The following is a 17,169-nucleotide window of genomic DNA, read 5'->3' on the forward strand; positions in this document are numbered from 1 at the left end:
CTTTCTATGTAGGACGGATATTTTATTTTTTTCGGATTACAATCATCATACGGTAAACTGAAGTAAGTAGATGATCAGATCAGGAAATGATGATAAAAATTGGTGAAATAGTAGAGTACATCAATTAGGGTGCAAAGTATAAAATTGAGCGACCTAAGGGCGTGGTTATTGCATGCTTGTGCTTGAGTATATATTTCTTTATCGAGGGCGATAAGTGTAATTTTGTATCCGTGGGCACTTTTTGCCCACGGCTAACAACAAGGGCACAAGGTGTGGCCCAAGGGCGAATAACGGCAGTTGCATTTTGCACTTCAGGCAAAGAAACAGTTTTTTTTTTTTTATTTATTTATTTTTTTTATTTTTTTTTAATAGACTTTTAGTAATCAAAAGAGTTGTTTAAATAATTTGTACATGTATTTACTATGGATGCATAAAAGCTGATTCAATCTAAAAAAAATTGTAGATTTAATTCTATTTTTTAAAAGTTCAGAAAAGTTTCTTTCTCAACGTCCGTATCTCATTGAAAAATTAATGGTGTAAAAAAAACTGAGTAAAAATGCAGCTTTTTGATAAAGCAAACGAGCGTGTTTTTGCAAATAAAACAAATATGGAAAAACTTTTGCAACGTAAGTTTTTTAAAAATAAAAATAATTTCAATAACCCATAAGATCATGGGTTTTCAAAAACGTCTCTGAGATTATAATTTTATACAATTGTTGTTATAACATGTGCATATATTGAAAATTTATTGATAAATCTGTTATCTTTCAGAACTGAAATTTCATAACATTATATTAACTCTTGGTGGCAATTAAAAAAAAAATTTTATCTTCTCAAATCTTGTAGTGCCAAGGTGCTTATTTTTTAAATCCTGTGGCGCCATATAAGTTGAAGTTATATACTCATATAATAAATATTATCTTATAAGCTGAACTATCCACTCATAAATTGAATAAAATATACCAGAACTCGATCAGTCGTCACTCAGCACTGCAAAATGAATAACATGCAGAGCTCAGCATTGTGTCAATCGTACGTTATCAGTAGTGTTGGAGTGGCGAACGTGCTGGTTCCAAGAAAAAGTATCTTATGAAACTGCTTACATATGATGCATTCACTTTATCTCGGTTTCTACTTTACTGACAGTCCTTAGATTATTGTTTTTCCTTACACCTCCGCCGAAAGTTCGTTCCATCTGACCCGATTTTGAGCTAGAAAAAGCCTCATATCAGTCCTGCCATATGTGCGCAGAACGAAGTGCGCAGATATATATAGTTTTATATTCAGCACCGAGAAGCAGCAGTAGTTATACACTACACATATATATACGGCTAACGCAGTTATAACCTTTATAGTTTATACAACACAGAAAATTGTTGGATATTTATTTACATAAATTATTGGATATATATATTTATATTTTTTTTTGCACAATTTACATGTATATATAAATTTATTAATTTCATATGAACAGAGTACACAACACAAAATTAAAACTACCAAATTAATGTTTTTTGATCAGTTACTTTCACTTTAATAATTTATTTAGTATATAAATGTAGTATATACATGTCATATTACAAAAATAAACTATGAAATCTTTTATTTAATCGAATTATGCTTATCACAATTATAATAGTTATTGATAATAACCTGATTTATTTTGCACTTACGGATATAAACATTAGGATTTTTAAAATGATCTTTATAGGATTTATGATTCGAATTTAAACGGATTTCTCTTCCTCTCGTTTTGCCAGCACGACCAACCTGCACAAATCCTCGGCCCAATCTGATTCTATATAATATACTACAGTCTCGGCGAGCGTATATATATAGATATACCTATACACATGTACGCTCATCTACGTGCATTTAAGTGGTATTGTTCGAGCGACCGATCGATCAACAATAATGCATAATGCACTAAATCTTTGACTGGATCTTTAAACCATCATTTTTAACAAATCTAAAACCGTGGTGACGAACTTTCGGCGGAGGTGTAAGGAAAAAAAGTATACGTACCACGGCCAAAAAGTGGGGCTACATCTGACCGCGCATTACCGGCCTCGCCTTCGGCTCGGCCGATAATATAGCGCGGTCAGTAATAGCCCCACTTTCTGGCCTAGGTACGTAATATACTATTTATGAATACAATCACAAGGATTAATGAATAAGAGTTGGTTGCATGGTGATAAATGACTACAAAATATTCTAAGTAAAAGAAACAACGAAAGTTTTAACTTGTAAATAAAATAAGAAAAACTGGTTGTACATAGGTCTTAATTTTTATTTCCAAACAAATTTTGGACGCCCTTAACATAATTAGTACTTTAAGAAATGAAAATGAAAGGACGGTGCAATTCGTTGGCTTAGAGCAATGAAAAATCTTTTCAGATTATAGGTGGAATAAGAGAGCCTGTTCAAACTGAATGGCTAAAAGGAGCCTTTTGAATTACATTTTAACTGAGCTTACTACTAAGTGCAAACGGAATTTGTCGTCAAATTTTACAAAAAAAAAATTTTTTTTTGTTTACAGAGCCTACATACACAGCTGACATATTGTCTTGTTATCATATTGTTTTGTAATTAAGCTTTCAGTATTCTTGAAAGTAAAATGTAACACAAATTTTACTATGAGTGGTGTGCTTAATTGCGTCGTCCTCACAATCTCATTTTATGACGTACTGGTGATGTAAGAAGCAAAAAAAATTTTATCAGTGAAAAGAAATTTTGCTATTAAAAAAAACGTTCCTGTTTTACTTACAATTTAAACATTCAAAAGCACGTAAAGAAAGTAGAAGGACAAACATTTGTATTTACACTGCAAAACTATTTCACGACTAGTTTTTCATTAAAACTAATAATTGTGTTGTTGCTTCAATCAGTACTTATGCTCTTAATTTAACATAATCAATGTATGATACTAAAAAGTTTTCATGTTGTTAAATAAATGTAATTATTTTAATGTGCATGCCTAACTTAAGGTAAGAACATTATTTTTTTTTAATTTTAGTGATTATTATTTGGCATGATTGATAGTTGAAAAATACAATAGAAGAACTAATAATGATAATAAAACCTACACAATTAATCGTTGCAAGTTTATTGACATGTAGTTTTCTAACCCAGACCTTTTTCATGATCTTAAGTTTTAAATACTCTGACTCTTTAACTACAAATAACTTAAAACAACAAAAAAATAAAAAACTTACTTTTAAGAAATAATCGATATTTTAAGTTAAAAAAAATCAAAATTAAAAATAGCAACAAACAGTGAAACATAATTTTGTTTCTGGTAGTGATAAGTATCTAGAAACAAGAATAATAAAGTGTATCAAACCAGAGTCAGTCGAGAATATTGCGATACAACTTACTATACACACATGTGCACACCACATAATTACGTGCACATTTTTTAAATTCTCATGTACAAGATCCAATAATCTTTCTGATACACACACATATTTATACATATGTGTGTGTATTTATATACAGTAAGACATACGTGGAAACCAAGTAGTGTACTTTGTACAAATTGTAGCAGTAGGACGTACTCCGTATGTATACTAGCTTATAAGCTTGTAGTAAAAAAAATGAGTAAGAAAAGAAACTTTATATATTAGTAATAAAGTAAAGTAGTATATTATGACCCTAGGTCAGAAGGTAAGAAAAGTCTCAGATTGTCCAAGTGCTGTCGTAATGACAAATGGACGATCTTAAACCGCTAGTTAAAGCATATTAGAGGGAAATTTCTGCTACTTTCAAGAAAATTGTTTTAATTGCTTACAATATAGACTCATTATTAAAAAAAATAGTTTTCTTTATCCATGGCAGCGGCTTCAATTGTTATTGAACAAATTGTGAAAACTGGTCGAATTTTTGTTTAAATTTTGAATCGTAAATCCTTTCCTATTTGTCTGACTAGAAAAAGTATTGGAGTAAAATTGTTTGTGAACAATTTCCCTATCGATTCTAGGTCCTTCCGTTTATTAAAAAATTTGTTTTTATGAATGTTACATGTCAAGAAAGCGCGAAATTTCCTGTTTTTAAGACTAACCTTTGTGTATTTGTAGTTTTCTCATTTATTAATAAAAATGATTAAAAAGCTTTTGGTTTATTTCAAAAAATAACGTCACAATTCACCTGTTAATTAAAAATTTTATTCGCTAGATAAATAACCTCAAAGTTTGGCTAAAATAAGCTCCCTTTATGTTTTAGTTTAGTAGGATGTCGAGGTAAAATTGAAGTCACCCGCCATCAAAGGTAGTGAAGAGTGGTTATAAAATGCCCATCGAGTTGACGATTATCGTAGTCAATCATCGGCACTACACCAAGAACAGAGTAGTGCGTCGTGCAGCTGGGCATTCTGGATACCGATGACACTCTTATTTCATGGGCATGCAAAATAAATCAGGTTTAACCCCGGATCGCCAAAATAATCAAGTGCCAAAGAAAAATAGGCATTCGGAACGTCAACGTCTCGGTGGAATACCAGGAGACGTGTCTAGCCAGAGCACAACCTGCTCCAGCGCTTCAGAGCTTTGTGGCCATTCATCCATCCGACTTGGTGCCGTCAGAAAATTTTATACCATAAATGCAAGCCAGGGAAGACAGCCATGAGGAGCACGCGCAGCCACAACGGCTTCCTTCTCAGTAGTCGTCCCGACGGCATACCCACAGAGAAGGTATTCTTTAGGCCCACTTTCCCGACTAACGATGCGGTCTTCGTACACAAAGACTCAAAGGATAAGAGTCAAGTTACCCGCAGCTGGCTCTCCATCATCAAGAATAATAATAAGAAATAGCTGGAAGTTTCACCACTGGCCCTTTTCAAGGGCCATTATGAGTATTTGCATTCCCTACTTAACCATCAATCTCATCGGTTCTTTTAAGGGATACCTAAGTTTAAATTACCTTGCCAACACATACATTTTTACTACGATTTCCGGAGATGATTCGTCAACTGAAAGACTGTGTAAAGCCGGCCACTATTAAACCAAGTTAGTCATTCACTGGCAGACGTTACGAGCAAAGTTGTTTGTCGCAAGGCTGGGAACCCCGGTGACCGATGACCCTGTATTATCCTCTTGACTTCAATCATTCAACCAGGAAATACCGATCCTCTCCAAATTCTGCGCTGGAAGAACCTAACAGCTGTGAAGGGAAAAAAAACTTGAGCCAACGGGACAGTCCCCAACGGGCAAACGTCACGAACCAATCTCCCCATCTTAGATAACCAAAACAACTGAGCCTGCAAAAAAGGAAGGTGCTTTAGACACCAACGTCTTTGACGTTACACCAGGAGACGTTGGGAAAGAGCTCTACAACTAGCTCCAAAGCTTCAAACGTTGCAGTTTTCTTATCGATTAGTGTAGTGCTACAATAACAGGCCAGAGAAGATCACCCCGAGGTATACAGGCAATTACGTTTGCTGGAAACTTCAGTCAAAAAAGAGTTTACTTAAGAAGCTCACTGGTCCTTTTCAGGGTCATCGGATGTCCAACTACCTTGCCAACAAATATATTACAATCTTGTAAAGATGAAAATTATAGCCTTTAGGGCTGACAAGAACCTCAACTATGCCAAAAATCACAAGAAGTCGAATTGAAAGGAAAACTTCAAATGCATCTTATGAATACAATTTTAGGCGTAAAGAAAATTACGAAAGAATTTATTAAGTGAGAGATCAGCTTTTCACTATAACCCTTATAGTAATCTCTTGAATCTTCCAGATTTTTAAATAGGTAGAATATGTATTTGGGTGATACTGCCGTAATTTGCTCAGATCGACTTGAAAAATTGAAAAAAAAAAAATTTGGTTAAAAAAAATTTTTTTCATGGTATTTTTACTGAACACAACATCAGTAACAAATATCTAAAGCGATGAAACTACCAAATTTTCTGGTCAAAAGTTATACGAAATTTTATAAAAGTCAGTTTTCATCGATTTTTACATAATTGCATGTCTTTCTAACACATGTAGCTAAGCTCCTTCAATAGTTAGTGTGTTCTTACTGGGCTGAAATTTTGTTCGGTATTGTGCTTTCATTTGAAAGTTACAGCTGTTTCTATTAGAGCGTAAGTATCGCTATTAATGTGATTTTGGTTGAAATTCAGTATTTTTCATAAAATCACTATAACTTTTCATTCGGGGCATAAAATTCAAAGATTTTTGTTTTAATCATTAGGACTATATTTTTGCTTTCATTTAAGCCCAGATTAAGCCACCTAATGGAGTGCACCACTTGGCTACCAACGTTGGAAGTAGCACCACCGTTTTTGCATACACGTAGCGAAAAGAGTCCAATTGGACGAAATCCTAAGACACGTGTCTTGTCTTTTAGCCCAACAGTGATGAAAAAAAGTTTGGCTGGGATTGATTGCTCTAAAACGAAAAAAACGGCACTTTGAGGTGAGGTAGGGTTGGAATGAAAAAGTTCGGAATGGAATTTTCAATGTTTGTAGTGCTCATACGACTCATAGACGTATTAGAATGACTTGTTTATCCATACTTTATTTACTAGCCTCAAATGCAATAAAAAATTGTAGTTTGCGTACCTGCACACGTACATCGAATAAACTGTATGCATTTCGAACAAATATGTTTTGAATAAGAAGATTTTTGTTCTGAGAAGTGTCAGAAATAGATGTAAAATTTTTAACTGAAATCGTTTCATATTACATGTCAACACACTACGGTGTTCCATTAAGTGAGTCTCGGGCGAAGCCGAGACGAGGGGGCCGCTGGTATATATATAAAACTGCGTCTGTTTTGCGTCCAGAGAGAAACGTCGATTTTTCATTAATATTAATAACTTTTTACGTATTTAAAACAAACTTGATTTTAATATGATGATTCATTAAAATTGTATAAAAATATCAGCGTTTTTTAATGTTGTTCAGTACTTCTTAAACTTTGAGACTTTTTTGAGTAATATGTATATAATCCCCATAAATATACCTCTTAACAGAGCAAAAAGGTTAGGTAAGTTTTATGTGTTGAGTAAATATTTTGTAAGGAATTTCTAAAGCCCTTATACATTGGCAATGAATAGAATTCTTCCTAATAAATCTGTAGCCTTGGAGAGTTCCAAAATCAAAATAAAAAAACCGTAAAGTACTCATACTTTAGCAAAATCAAAGCAAGTAAATTTGGTTAATTAACTACAGACTTAAAAGGATCTAACAGTTAATATAGAAAATTTCAATTTTCTTTAGACCATCCATTATTAACTATCCATTATTTACGTTTATCATAAAAATCAAACTCTATTATAGTTAATGCATGTTTACCAACTACGAAGACCGCAGGAACGGTACGAGTAATAACTTAACACTCTGACTAAAAATTGTTTAATTTTTTGCTGACAATTTATTTATTACGAAGTCCTTTTTAGATACTGAAATTAAGGTGTTCACGTTTAAGGCACACGAAATTCAGGGTCAGAATAATTCGGACTTAAAGTCATGCTCGTGCGCCCTCTGATGGATTTAATTAGAGATTAATTTAATTTGATAATATTTAATCATGCTTCTGAAGCATGTATCGGTGAAAGGTATCGGCTGATCCATTAAAAAAAGTTTATATATATATATGTACTAGTGGGGCTACTGCCCCCCTGCGCGCTCCACGCGCCAACGCCCCACTAACAGATTAAGTAGACAAATTAACGACATTACTCGTGTATTTATCAATGTAGGCTGAAAATAAGTTTACAACAGCAGAATACGTGACTCACAAAGGAGTTGATAAAACATATGATTAACTTAACATAATTAAATTAACATAAATATTAATTTTCCAATAGTATTTTAAAATAATATTAGAAAGGGTCTTCCATTATACGAATTAAAATTAAAAATAAATACTAGAGTAGTGTTAATAAGAACTTTTAGTATATCAGACGGTCTCTGTAGAGGCACAAGATTAAAAATAACAAAATTATTTAAGTATAATATAGAAGCAGAAATAATTATGGGAGAAAAAAAAGCAAAGTTTATATTTCTAGAATAACATTGAATACTGGCACCTTATTCTCATTACCTTTTGTCTGCTATAAAAAACAGCTTCCCTTTGTATTAGCATGTTCTATATTTATTAAAAAATCAGAAAAACAGAGTTTTGATTCTTTAGGATTGTATATTAAAAAACCTTTATTCTCTTACGGACAATTATACGTTGCTTTATTAAGATGTAAGAATCCAAAAAGAATTTTTATTCAAATTGCATCCGAGAATAAATCAGAAATTAAAAATATTGTTTAGCTAGAAATTTTTCAGTAATTCAAAAATATGTAACTTTGAAGATCGTCACATTAAAACAGACGTATGTTAATTCATAAAAACCATAAAAAACAAATATGTAAAAAATGTGGAAAGGGTTTTTAAGAGAACAGATGGGTTAAAATGACACATAAAATGTCACAACATTAAGGTAACAAAATAAATTATTGTTTTAAAAGCTTAATTGTGTTTGTCTATTTAATTATACCTCCTTCTGAATTCTGTCTTTTACTAAATAAAGTCCTTAAGTAATCAAGAATTTTATATTTGGGTAAAGTAGACATGGACCAGAAAGAGATTTGAAATGTAAAAGTTCAATCAAGGTAAACAAATAATGGTACTTCAGAGACACATAGTGAGTAAAGATAAGCGAATAGACAGAGGGAGACCTTTGATCAGTGACTTAAAAAAACCCTAAAAACGAGGTACGACTTAGGTACTAAATTGCGTATATTTTTTAACATTTATGATGGTTAAACATTAAATAAATAAGTATTTTATTGGGAGGGAGGGGGAGGGGGAGCGGGGGTGGAGGGGGAAGCTCACTCAAATATAATTTGATTAAAAATGACGTTAAAACAAGCAAATAACTACGTAAATCGAGGGGAAGCTAAGAGGGAGATAAGGAGGAGCTGAGGGGAAGTGGGGGGGAATGAGACTCACTTTCGTCAATACAACTATATAATATAGGGAGGAAGGGAAATAGACGTTAATGACTGTTTATATAGGTTACAGACAGATTTTGTTTTTTCACAGACTGATGACCTTATTAATAAGGTTTTTGTAAGGTAGTTCGCATAAAAAAAAATATTTTTGTGCTTATCTCGATGGCTGCATGAAATATTTTAACAAAACATACGATTTAGAGCTGTTTTTTGAGGTAAGAACCAAAATATGACCTTATACTAAAACGTATATGCTTAACTTTACTAAAACAACCAAAAAGAAACATATTTACACATTTTTTTGGCTTGCCATATGATAAGATTTCAAGATATTTGCTTATTTTAACATTTTTTGCGGTCTTCATCGACAGTCAGAGTCATGCCATCAGCCACCATTTTTTATTTTCGGAAAGAGCCACTCGTTATCGTAAGCCACAGGCTTTATGCTACAAAATAGTGATTTATTATAATTTTTCAGCTGCTTCCATTTTTGGACAGCAGGGCGGGTAAATATCAAAAAGAATTCCCCATATATATATACATAAGTATATATTGTTTTGTATCTAAATAATGATTAAAAAGAAAATTGCAGTCTTTTGATTTGAATAAACCCTTTACCTGTCACTACTTGGTTGAATTGAATTGATTTCTTACGTTAGAGTCAAGTAAACAAACCGAAAGAAAAGTATAAGATGTCTAAAAGTGAGGAAGTAGCTCAAGTTCAAGTTAATTTTTTTGCACCATATTCTATGAACTCCCTGTATCATTTATGACAACAATGATACTCGAAGAAACTCAATACAATTAAAATAGGGAGGTTTCTCGCCCAAAAGGCTCCCCTGCCCCCAAAATTAGCCGTTAAAAAAATTTATAAAACAGGTCTAATCAGGAAAATTTTTGCAGGCTTTTGGGGGTTTCAAGCTTTTTTATTTATTTGTGTTGAGTTTCCCTAAGTGGCATCGTTGCAATGAATGACTCTGGCGGTTCAAGGAAACTTATACAAAAAGATAATATAACCGAGCTATTCTTTCGCTTCTAGACATTCTCCAGCTTATCTACTGGCTACGTCATTGCTGAGTCTATTATGACTTATAACGTTCGACTGACTGCGAGCTGCGATAGACACACAGCTAAGGTTCACGTCTGGAAACCTAGAGGATCGAGTTCAAATCTCAGCCATCGGAGGATTTTTTCAAAAGTAATTTAAATACTGCATAATAATATTAATAAATACAGCATAATTTAGAGTCTGATTTCAGCTTTTGTCGTAAAATGTTTATAAATTTTTTTATTTACATTATTTTATGTGGTTCCACTTCAAATAAATATATTTTTTATTATTTAAAAAACATTTCCTGTTTAGTAATTAATTTTTATTCATTTCTAGAAAAAAGTGTTTTGCATTTGAATATACATTTATTTCAAAGAAGTAAAGTTTTTTTAATGCAAGTAAATGTACCTACAGAACTGAATGAATGTTTATGCAAAATTAATAACTATTTATGAATTAGTAATAACTCTTGTTTAACAACAACCAAATACATATCAACTAATATGTAAGTAAAAGGGCTTTGGGTTTTAATATACGAACTTCGTATTGATGGCAAGTAAATAAAATTTTTTGATTGGATGAAATAAATAAATATGTTGATTGAGATCTGATTTAGTTAAAGCACAAATATGTATTATTTTAGCTTGGATTCAAATTATGTATAAACGTAATTTTATAAATTATTCAAATGATTAAAAAAAAATTTTTTTTCCAGTGTTAGACACGATAACTCACATTTCAGAAAGTTTTATCATGAGAAACTTCAGTACTTGTAACTCATTTGATAAAAACTTCCTACTTTATCAATCGCATAGTTTTGTCTTGCCTTGTAAAATTATTAATTAAAAAAATAGCTTCTTTCATGATGAAAAATCAGTTAACGACGGCTCTGTGCATTTTTATGAATTAATCAAGTTTTGAACAATTATTCGAAAAGTTGTAGAGAGAAAAACAGGAACTCGTATTTCTTATTACTTATCTAAAATTGCATTTCCTAATTTTCATTCTACCTTTCAATAAATCAATATAATTTTAAGATTAAATCGCTGTCAACTCTGGATAAAATAGTTTTTTTTCTAATTAATGATTTTATAACGTTAATCATATCAAAACAACGCAATCAATAAGGTTGGGAGCTTTCATAATATCTGGACTGCCCTGAACATGTTTAACTTAAAAAAGAATTAATTAAAAAAATTATTTAATATTTCCAATTTATTTTCTTACCATACTCAACTTGGTTGCAGCTAAAAAAGCAAATCATAACTCTTATCGAAACGATAATTTTTTTGGTTTTATGCACTACCAGTCTTCCAACAGTAATTTATTTTAATCCAAAAAATATTTACGGGCATCAGACTATTTTAAATTGACTATATGAATTTTTTCGAGCCCTCTGTTTTGTAGTTACTTTTTTATAGCTTACAATTGTATTTCCAATAATGTAACCTTAAAATTAGAAACTTGAGCTCTGTATCTTCTGCATGTAGTAATCCATATCAGAATTATAGAATTACCGATTTATTTTAGTATCACCTATCATTATCATTGCGTTACTGATTTCACTACTTATAATAAGTCTTTCGTCACTGACTAAATTATCTTTCTCTTTCTGTCTCTCTTTCTCTTTCTCATTAATACATACGATCACTGTATTCCACAGTTATTTACTTATCTTCAGTAAGTGGATTTTAAGTCATTCTTGAAAAAATGTTTGAAGTGATATGAAAATACATTTATCAGACTGTACAAATGTTAATATTCTATTTGATTTGAGTAAATGGTGAGCAATACTAGTCCTATTATAATCTTAGTACAAGTCAGACAATTACTACCACACAGTAAGAGGCACAATTAATTTAGTATTATGTAATCAACCATAACCATTATTTAATATAACGGTTGTACAATAATTTAAAAATACAAGGTAAGTGAGTTTCTGTCATATTATTAGATCTTCGTATATTTTCTTGAAATAGTTCAGTTGTAGGCTTCTTTTGCTTTTACTACCAATTGTTTTAAATTATACGTTACGTATTAGTCTTGCAGAAAAGTTTTGAGTACATGCAAAAAATCGTATGGTACACAGAATATATTTTCGAAAACGTGTAGTACATCCTTACGTTTGCCTTAACTGAACAAAGTTTTTGCGTCGATCACATAACAGACCTAGATATTTCACATAACAGAACGTGTTCCTGTTGTTAAGTACTGTTATTGCTACTAATCCTTTACTATTAACCCTATTATGTCTACTGCTTTTCAGGTGAGTCTGCAACGTTTTGTATTGTCAATGTAATAGAATTCCTAAAAGTTTTTTCAGATAGCTTTTTCTCTATAAATTGATACAAATTAGTCTGTATATTGATGGAAAATTATATTATCTTCACTCTTATTTATTAAAATCAGATGTGCATTATTTCCCATGATGAAAAATATCCCTTTTCCAAGATGTTTGTAGTAGATGTTTGATAACTATTACGATATCTTGCTGCAGACATCTTTATAGTCCCATGGATAAGTTGCCACTAAGCTCGTAAATTTTTCTGTTTTTCAGCGATCTTTCTACCATTAACAGTTCCTATGAATATGGAGTATAGGTTTCTTACCATTGTCCACCTAGTAGCTATTTGATCTTCTATTGTTTTAAATAAATCGGAAGCAGTTTTTCCATGATAAACTTGTATCTCACATGATTGTTATTATTTATTTATTATTGTTATTATAGTGAGTATTATTATTAATATTAATTTTTACTGTAAAATTTCATGTCTATTATCGATATTTTTTGCGCACATTACTGAATCATATGATTTAATAATATGTAGATAAACCACGTTGTTAGCGAAATCTTCTTACTTTAACTAAAAAAAAGTCAATTTTTTCACTACCACATCCGAAAATTAGAAATTCGGCAGCAGTATATAGTAACAAAAGCCAATGTTTCCTTCCTATCCACGCAACATCTATATCACGTAGAGAGGTTAAGAGAAAAACTTCCTGCTCTCCCTACTTCTTTTTGCTTGAGAGAGAAATAGAGAGAGGGAGCAGCAGTGCAATAATGCATATCAATGTTGAAGAGCTAGATGCAGAAATTTATAGATAAACGCTGACAGATAAATTTTCTAGGTTTTATTGCTATAATTATTTTCTTTTAATCAATGCACTTGCCGTGATCTTATCACTATGGACTTGCAAATGTAGATTCATGATAAGTTTTTTCTTCCTTCAAGTACCATTGGGTAATCGTACTGCTGTACGTACGTTACGGCACGTGTGTTATTAATTGTGTTAACGCACTGACTCATTTTCCACACGTGAACTATAATTTATGCACCTATACAGTGCAAAAGAAATCACACAGCGTAATTTTGTCGTCTCTTGCGTTTTCAAATATTCGAAATCACTTTGTGTCAAGCTCGATTAATATATTTTACTCCATGAATCACACTAAGATATTTTTGAATTTTTGTTTAATTTGACTCGTACCAAGTTGGTTTTAAGTTTTTTTAAATTTAATATTATTAGAAAATAGTTGTTTTCCTTGTTCTAATAACTGTTCTAAAAATGTTAGTAATCAATTCATGTATGATTTAACAAGCATTTAAATATGTATATGTCTCTGTCTTAATAATCAGTTACTAAAATTTTAACTCAACTGAATTTGTTAAGAATTATTGTAACTATTGAATAAATTTTATTTTTTGCGTATGAACTTTCGAAACATTACTATTATTTTAACATTTAAAAAATGTTGCTAATCATTTAATAAAGGATCATTATATAAATAATATATGTATTATAAATTTATAATTACCTTTTATCTATATTTCATTTCTACTCAACTAATATAAGTAAGATTGTTTGTACTCAAGACTCTTAATTAATGACTGTATGCCAAAACAATTAGAGCGGAAAACGGACTTTTTAAATATTATGTGAGGTTAATTTATTACACAAATCCTAACTATTAAAAAAAAAAAAAGAAAAAAAGAAAAAAAAAGGAAGTTTTCTTTTATGATGTACGATTTTATCTGCTATTAATGGCTAAAATAAAAAATAATTCAAAATAAGCCCATTCGGTTTTATTAAACAATAATTAAACTTTCATATGAGAAAATATAACAAGTACATGTTGAATTTAGATTCTAATAGGGGTACAGTTTTGAGGTATATATACATGCTTCGAATTTTTTGATCGTACTTTTAGTCACAATTTGTATTAAAAGGGCTGTTTCAACAATTCAGCCTTTCACAATTTTTACAGCTTAATAAGCACCATGTCCCAGTTATTCGTCAATCACAAAAAACACTATACCAATAGTGAAATAGATGTTCTAGCATAAGATGTTTACAATAATTCTTAACTATGCAAAATAGTGATTTCATATTATTTTTCAGCTTTTTTTAAAGGTTAGCTTACTCTTTTTATACCTAGTAAACTTAAAGAAATAGAACCTCAACTATAGAAAAGTTTTAGAAAAAAATTTACTGTTGAACATCTGATGACAGTAATTTTAGTCATAATTTTACTTGAACATATTCTTTTTAAATAATCTATTATTTATTAAAGTCTCATGAACTCACAGATTAAATTTTTTTTGCTGCTGTAGTTCTTATTGAAGTGTAGTGTCAAATATTAAGTTACTTCTCTACATATTAACGCACTATTAGGTCTTACAGCGTTTATATTGTTAAGCTTGAGACAATAAGAGTGCTTGTATGTATCTTTACAAAGGAACGCCTTTACTTTGTTGTACCAAATAATTATACGTGGAAGTGGTAAAATCATGGCAATTTTTCATATACCAGTGCTAATAGGGTACTGCTTGAGCAATGCATTCCCGTAGATATGTTTTCACACGCAAGAAAACGTAAAAAAACGGCCCTTGATTACTATTTAGTTATAACGTACAATTCATTGCATTGCTGTCCCACACTTTTTGCGTTAGTAGGGGGATCAGAGTACCGTTAGAAATATAAGTATTTACTACTTCTTTTATCCTGATATCTGGAAGTTTGTCAGGGCATTAAAGTCATAAAATAATTTTTTCGTACATATTGAGTGCCACTCCAGTTGGCTGTGAGCGTCTTTGCTAATGTGTCGAATATTTGAGGGACAAAATCGTATCCACGAAAAAAAACTTTTAAAAAAACAATGGACTTTAAAAAGACGAGGATTGGCGTTATAAATAAAAAAATAATAGAAAAACAAAGTTTTGCTCTGACGGTAGATTCATCCCCAAAATCTAACCTAACCACGATTCTTTTTATAGTATATGTATACGTACTTCCACTTAAGTATAAAGACGATTATCGTATTTACTCCATGTGCACATGACCGCATTATCAATTATTCGAATCAAATTTACTAGTTAATTTTTATAGACTGTTTGTGCATAAAAATATATTATGTACACGAAAAAAGATACAATAATCTACATCCAATTTGAAACAAAAATTGGTGCTTATACTATACTGAAAAAAGTAATTGAGACGATGTTGAAATATGCATTTATATAAGTTTTTTTATGTTAATCACATATATTCTTATCTCATTAGATATAATGTTTATAATTTAGAGAAAAAAATTAAATTTTCATAGATTAAAACTTCAATTCAAATAAATAAAAATTTTAACTTTTACAAGACAACTTATATTTTATTCGTATTAATATTGAGAAAGTAGTTTTTGACACGCCGTGCGCGGGGAACAAGATTATAAGTCATCTGTTGTAGCTCTAAAGACCTCGATTTACACATGCGACTCACAACTCGTGCTGCGCAGTTGCGCACTCGTGCAAGTGCTTGTGTACATTGAGATTTTTAAAGCCACATTAGATGGATCATTATCTTGTTCCCCGCGCATGGTGTGTCGAAAAGTTGTATACACCACACGTGCGAGAGGTTAGGTGATTGACGCACTAGTTTCGTAAGGTACTATCTACAGACTAATAATAATTTATGATCCTTCGTTGTACTAATAAAATAAAAATATTTATCTACAAGTTATATATATATATATATATATATATACATAAATACGTATATACGTGCCTTTTGAACAACCTCTTTTACGTCTACTTTTTTTAATAACCTTAAATCTACTTTACAACTGTCACTTAATATTGTTTTAATCACTAAAGAAAATAAAATTATGAACACGCTCACTTTACGGTTCATTGTGGTTCATAGTTTACCAAAATCAATTTAAATTATTGGAATGCGATATCATAGGCTAACACGAGATATTTATTAGTTAATTTTTCTATTAGCTAAAAGCTTTGGGTAATACAGGGTATAGCCTATTGTTAAAAAATCGTTAGTATAAGCTGATACGATTTTATGAAGTAGGAAGAGAAAATAATTCAGAGACCTGTTAACCATTTATTTATGGTATAAGCTACATCTATCATATTTATATGATACAAAAAAAATATTAGTAACGATACCAGAATTGTTTTTATGCAATATATGCATAACGTAATGAATATGTCTTTGAATCATTATCTTTATAATATATGGTAACACATGCATGGTAACGCTTTAAAATCTCACCTTCTAACACACGAAAACAGCTTATATTTTTTGGATACGCTTCAGGATATCCTGGACTGTAAAATTCTTGTTTTATGGAATCTCCTTCTTCAAATTTTATACAAGCATCCAGATCTTCTCTTTTAACTCGTGTAATATTTGCTATGTTTGAAAGTGATGTGGTCTTATCTATGCGTACTACGTCGGATATCTAAAAATAAAGTTTTATTTTTTGTTTGACTTAGTAGAGCTATTAGTTTTGTTTTTGCATAAAACATATGGTTGAAAATATTTGTCAATAAAGAATTACTTTATATTAAGCATCAAGTACAAATATCTGAGAAAGTTATTACATAAAATAAGTTTTACATAAAACATGTAATGGATCGAAAGCTTAATATATTTTGCAACGTAGTCAATTTCAAAGGTTTATTTATCAAGATAGCATAGATAATCATTCTTATCAGTATAGTAGCTTATTGTATTAGTCCATTTATGCAGTATGTAATCGTTTTACAATATATTTATTGAATCATGCTTTTTATTTACCGTACATTTGTTTTCAGTTAGATCTTATGTTTTTTGGATTAATTTTATAGCTCAAATAAAAAGTAGTAGGGCTTATGTGTT

At 30.9% G+C, this 17,169-nt stretch overlaps 1 protein-coding gene across 1 annotated transcript in view; it reads right to left on the minus strand.

Annotated features, from left to right (window-relative positions):
- Neto (Neuropilin and tolloid-like) overlaps positions 1 to 17,169 on the minus strand; it is a 121,693-nt gene that overhangs the window by 34,768 nt on the left and 69,756 nt on the right. Inside the window, exon 5 of the mRNA XM_089592236.1 lies at positions 16,561 to 16,750. Coding sequence (XP_089448362.1) covers positions 16,561 to 16,750 — 190 coding nt within the window. The remainder of the gene's footprint in view (positions 1 to 16,560; positions 16,751 to 17,169) is intronic.

This window comes from Copidosoma floridanum, unplaced genomic scaffold, assembly GCF_036245765.1.
Source record: "Copidosoma floridanum isolate Cflo_tuat_1 unplaced genomic scaffold, Cflo_Japanese_pri ptg000001l, whole genome shotgun sequence".
Taxonomy (NCBI): Eukaryota; Metazoa; Arthropoda; class Insecta; order Hymenoptera; family Encyrtidae; genus Copidosoma; species Copidosoma floridanum.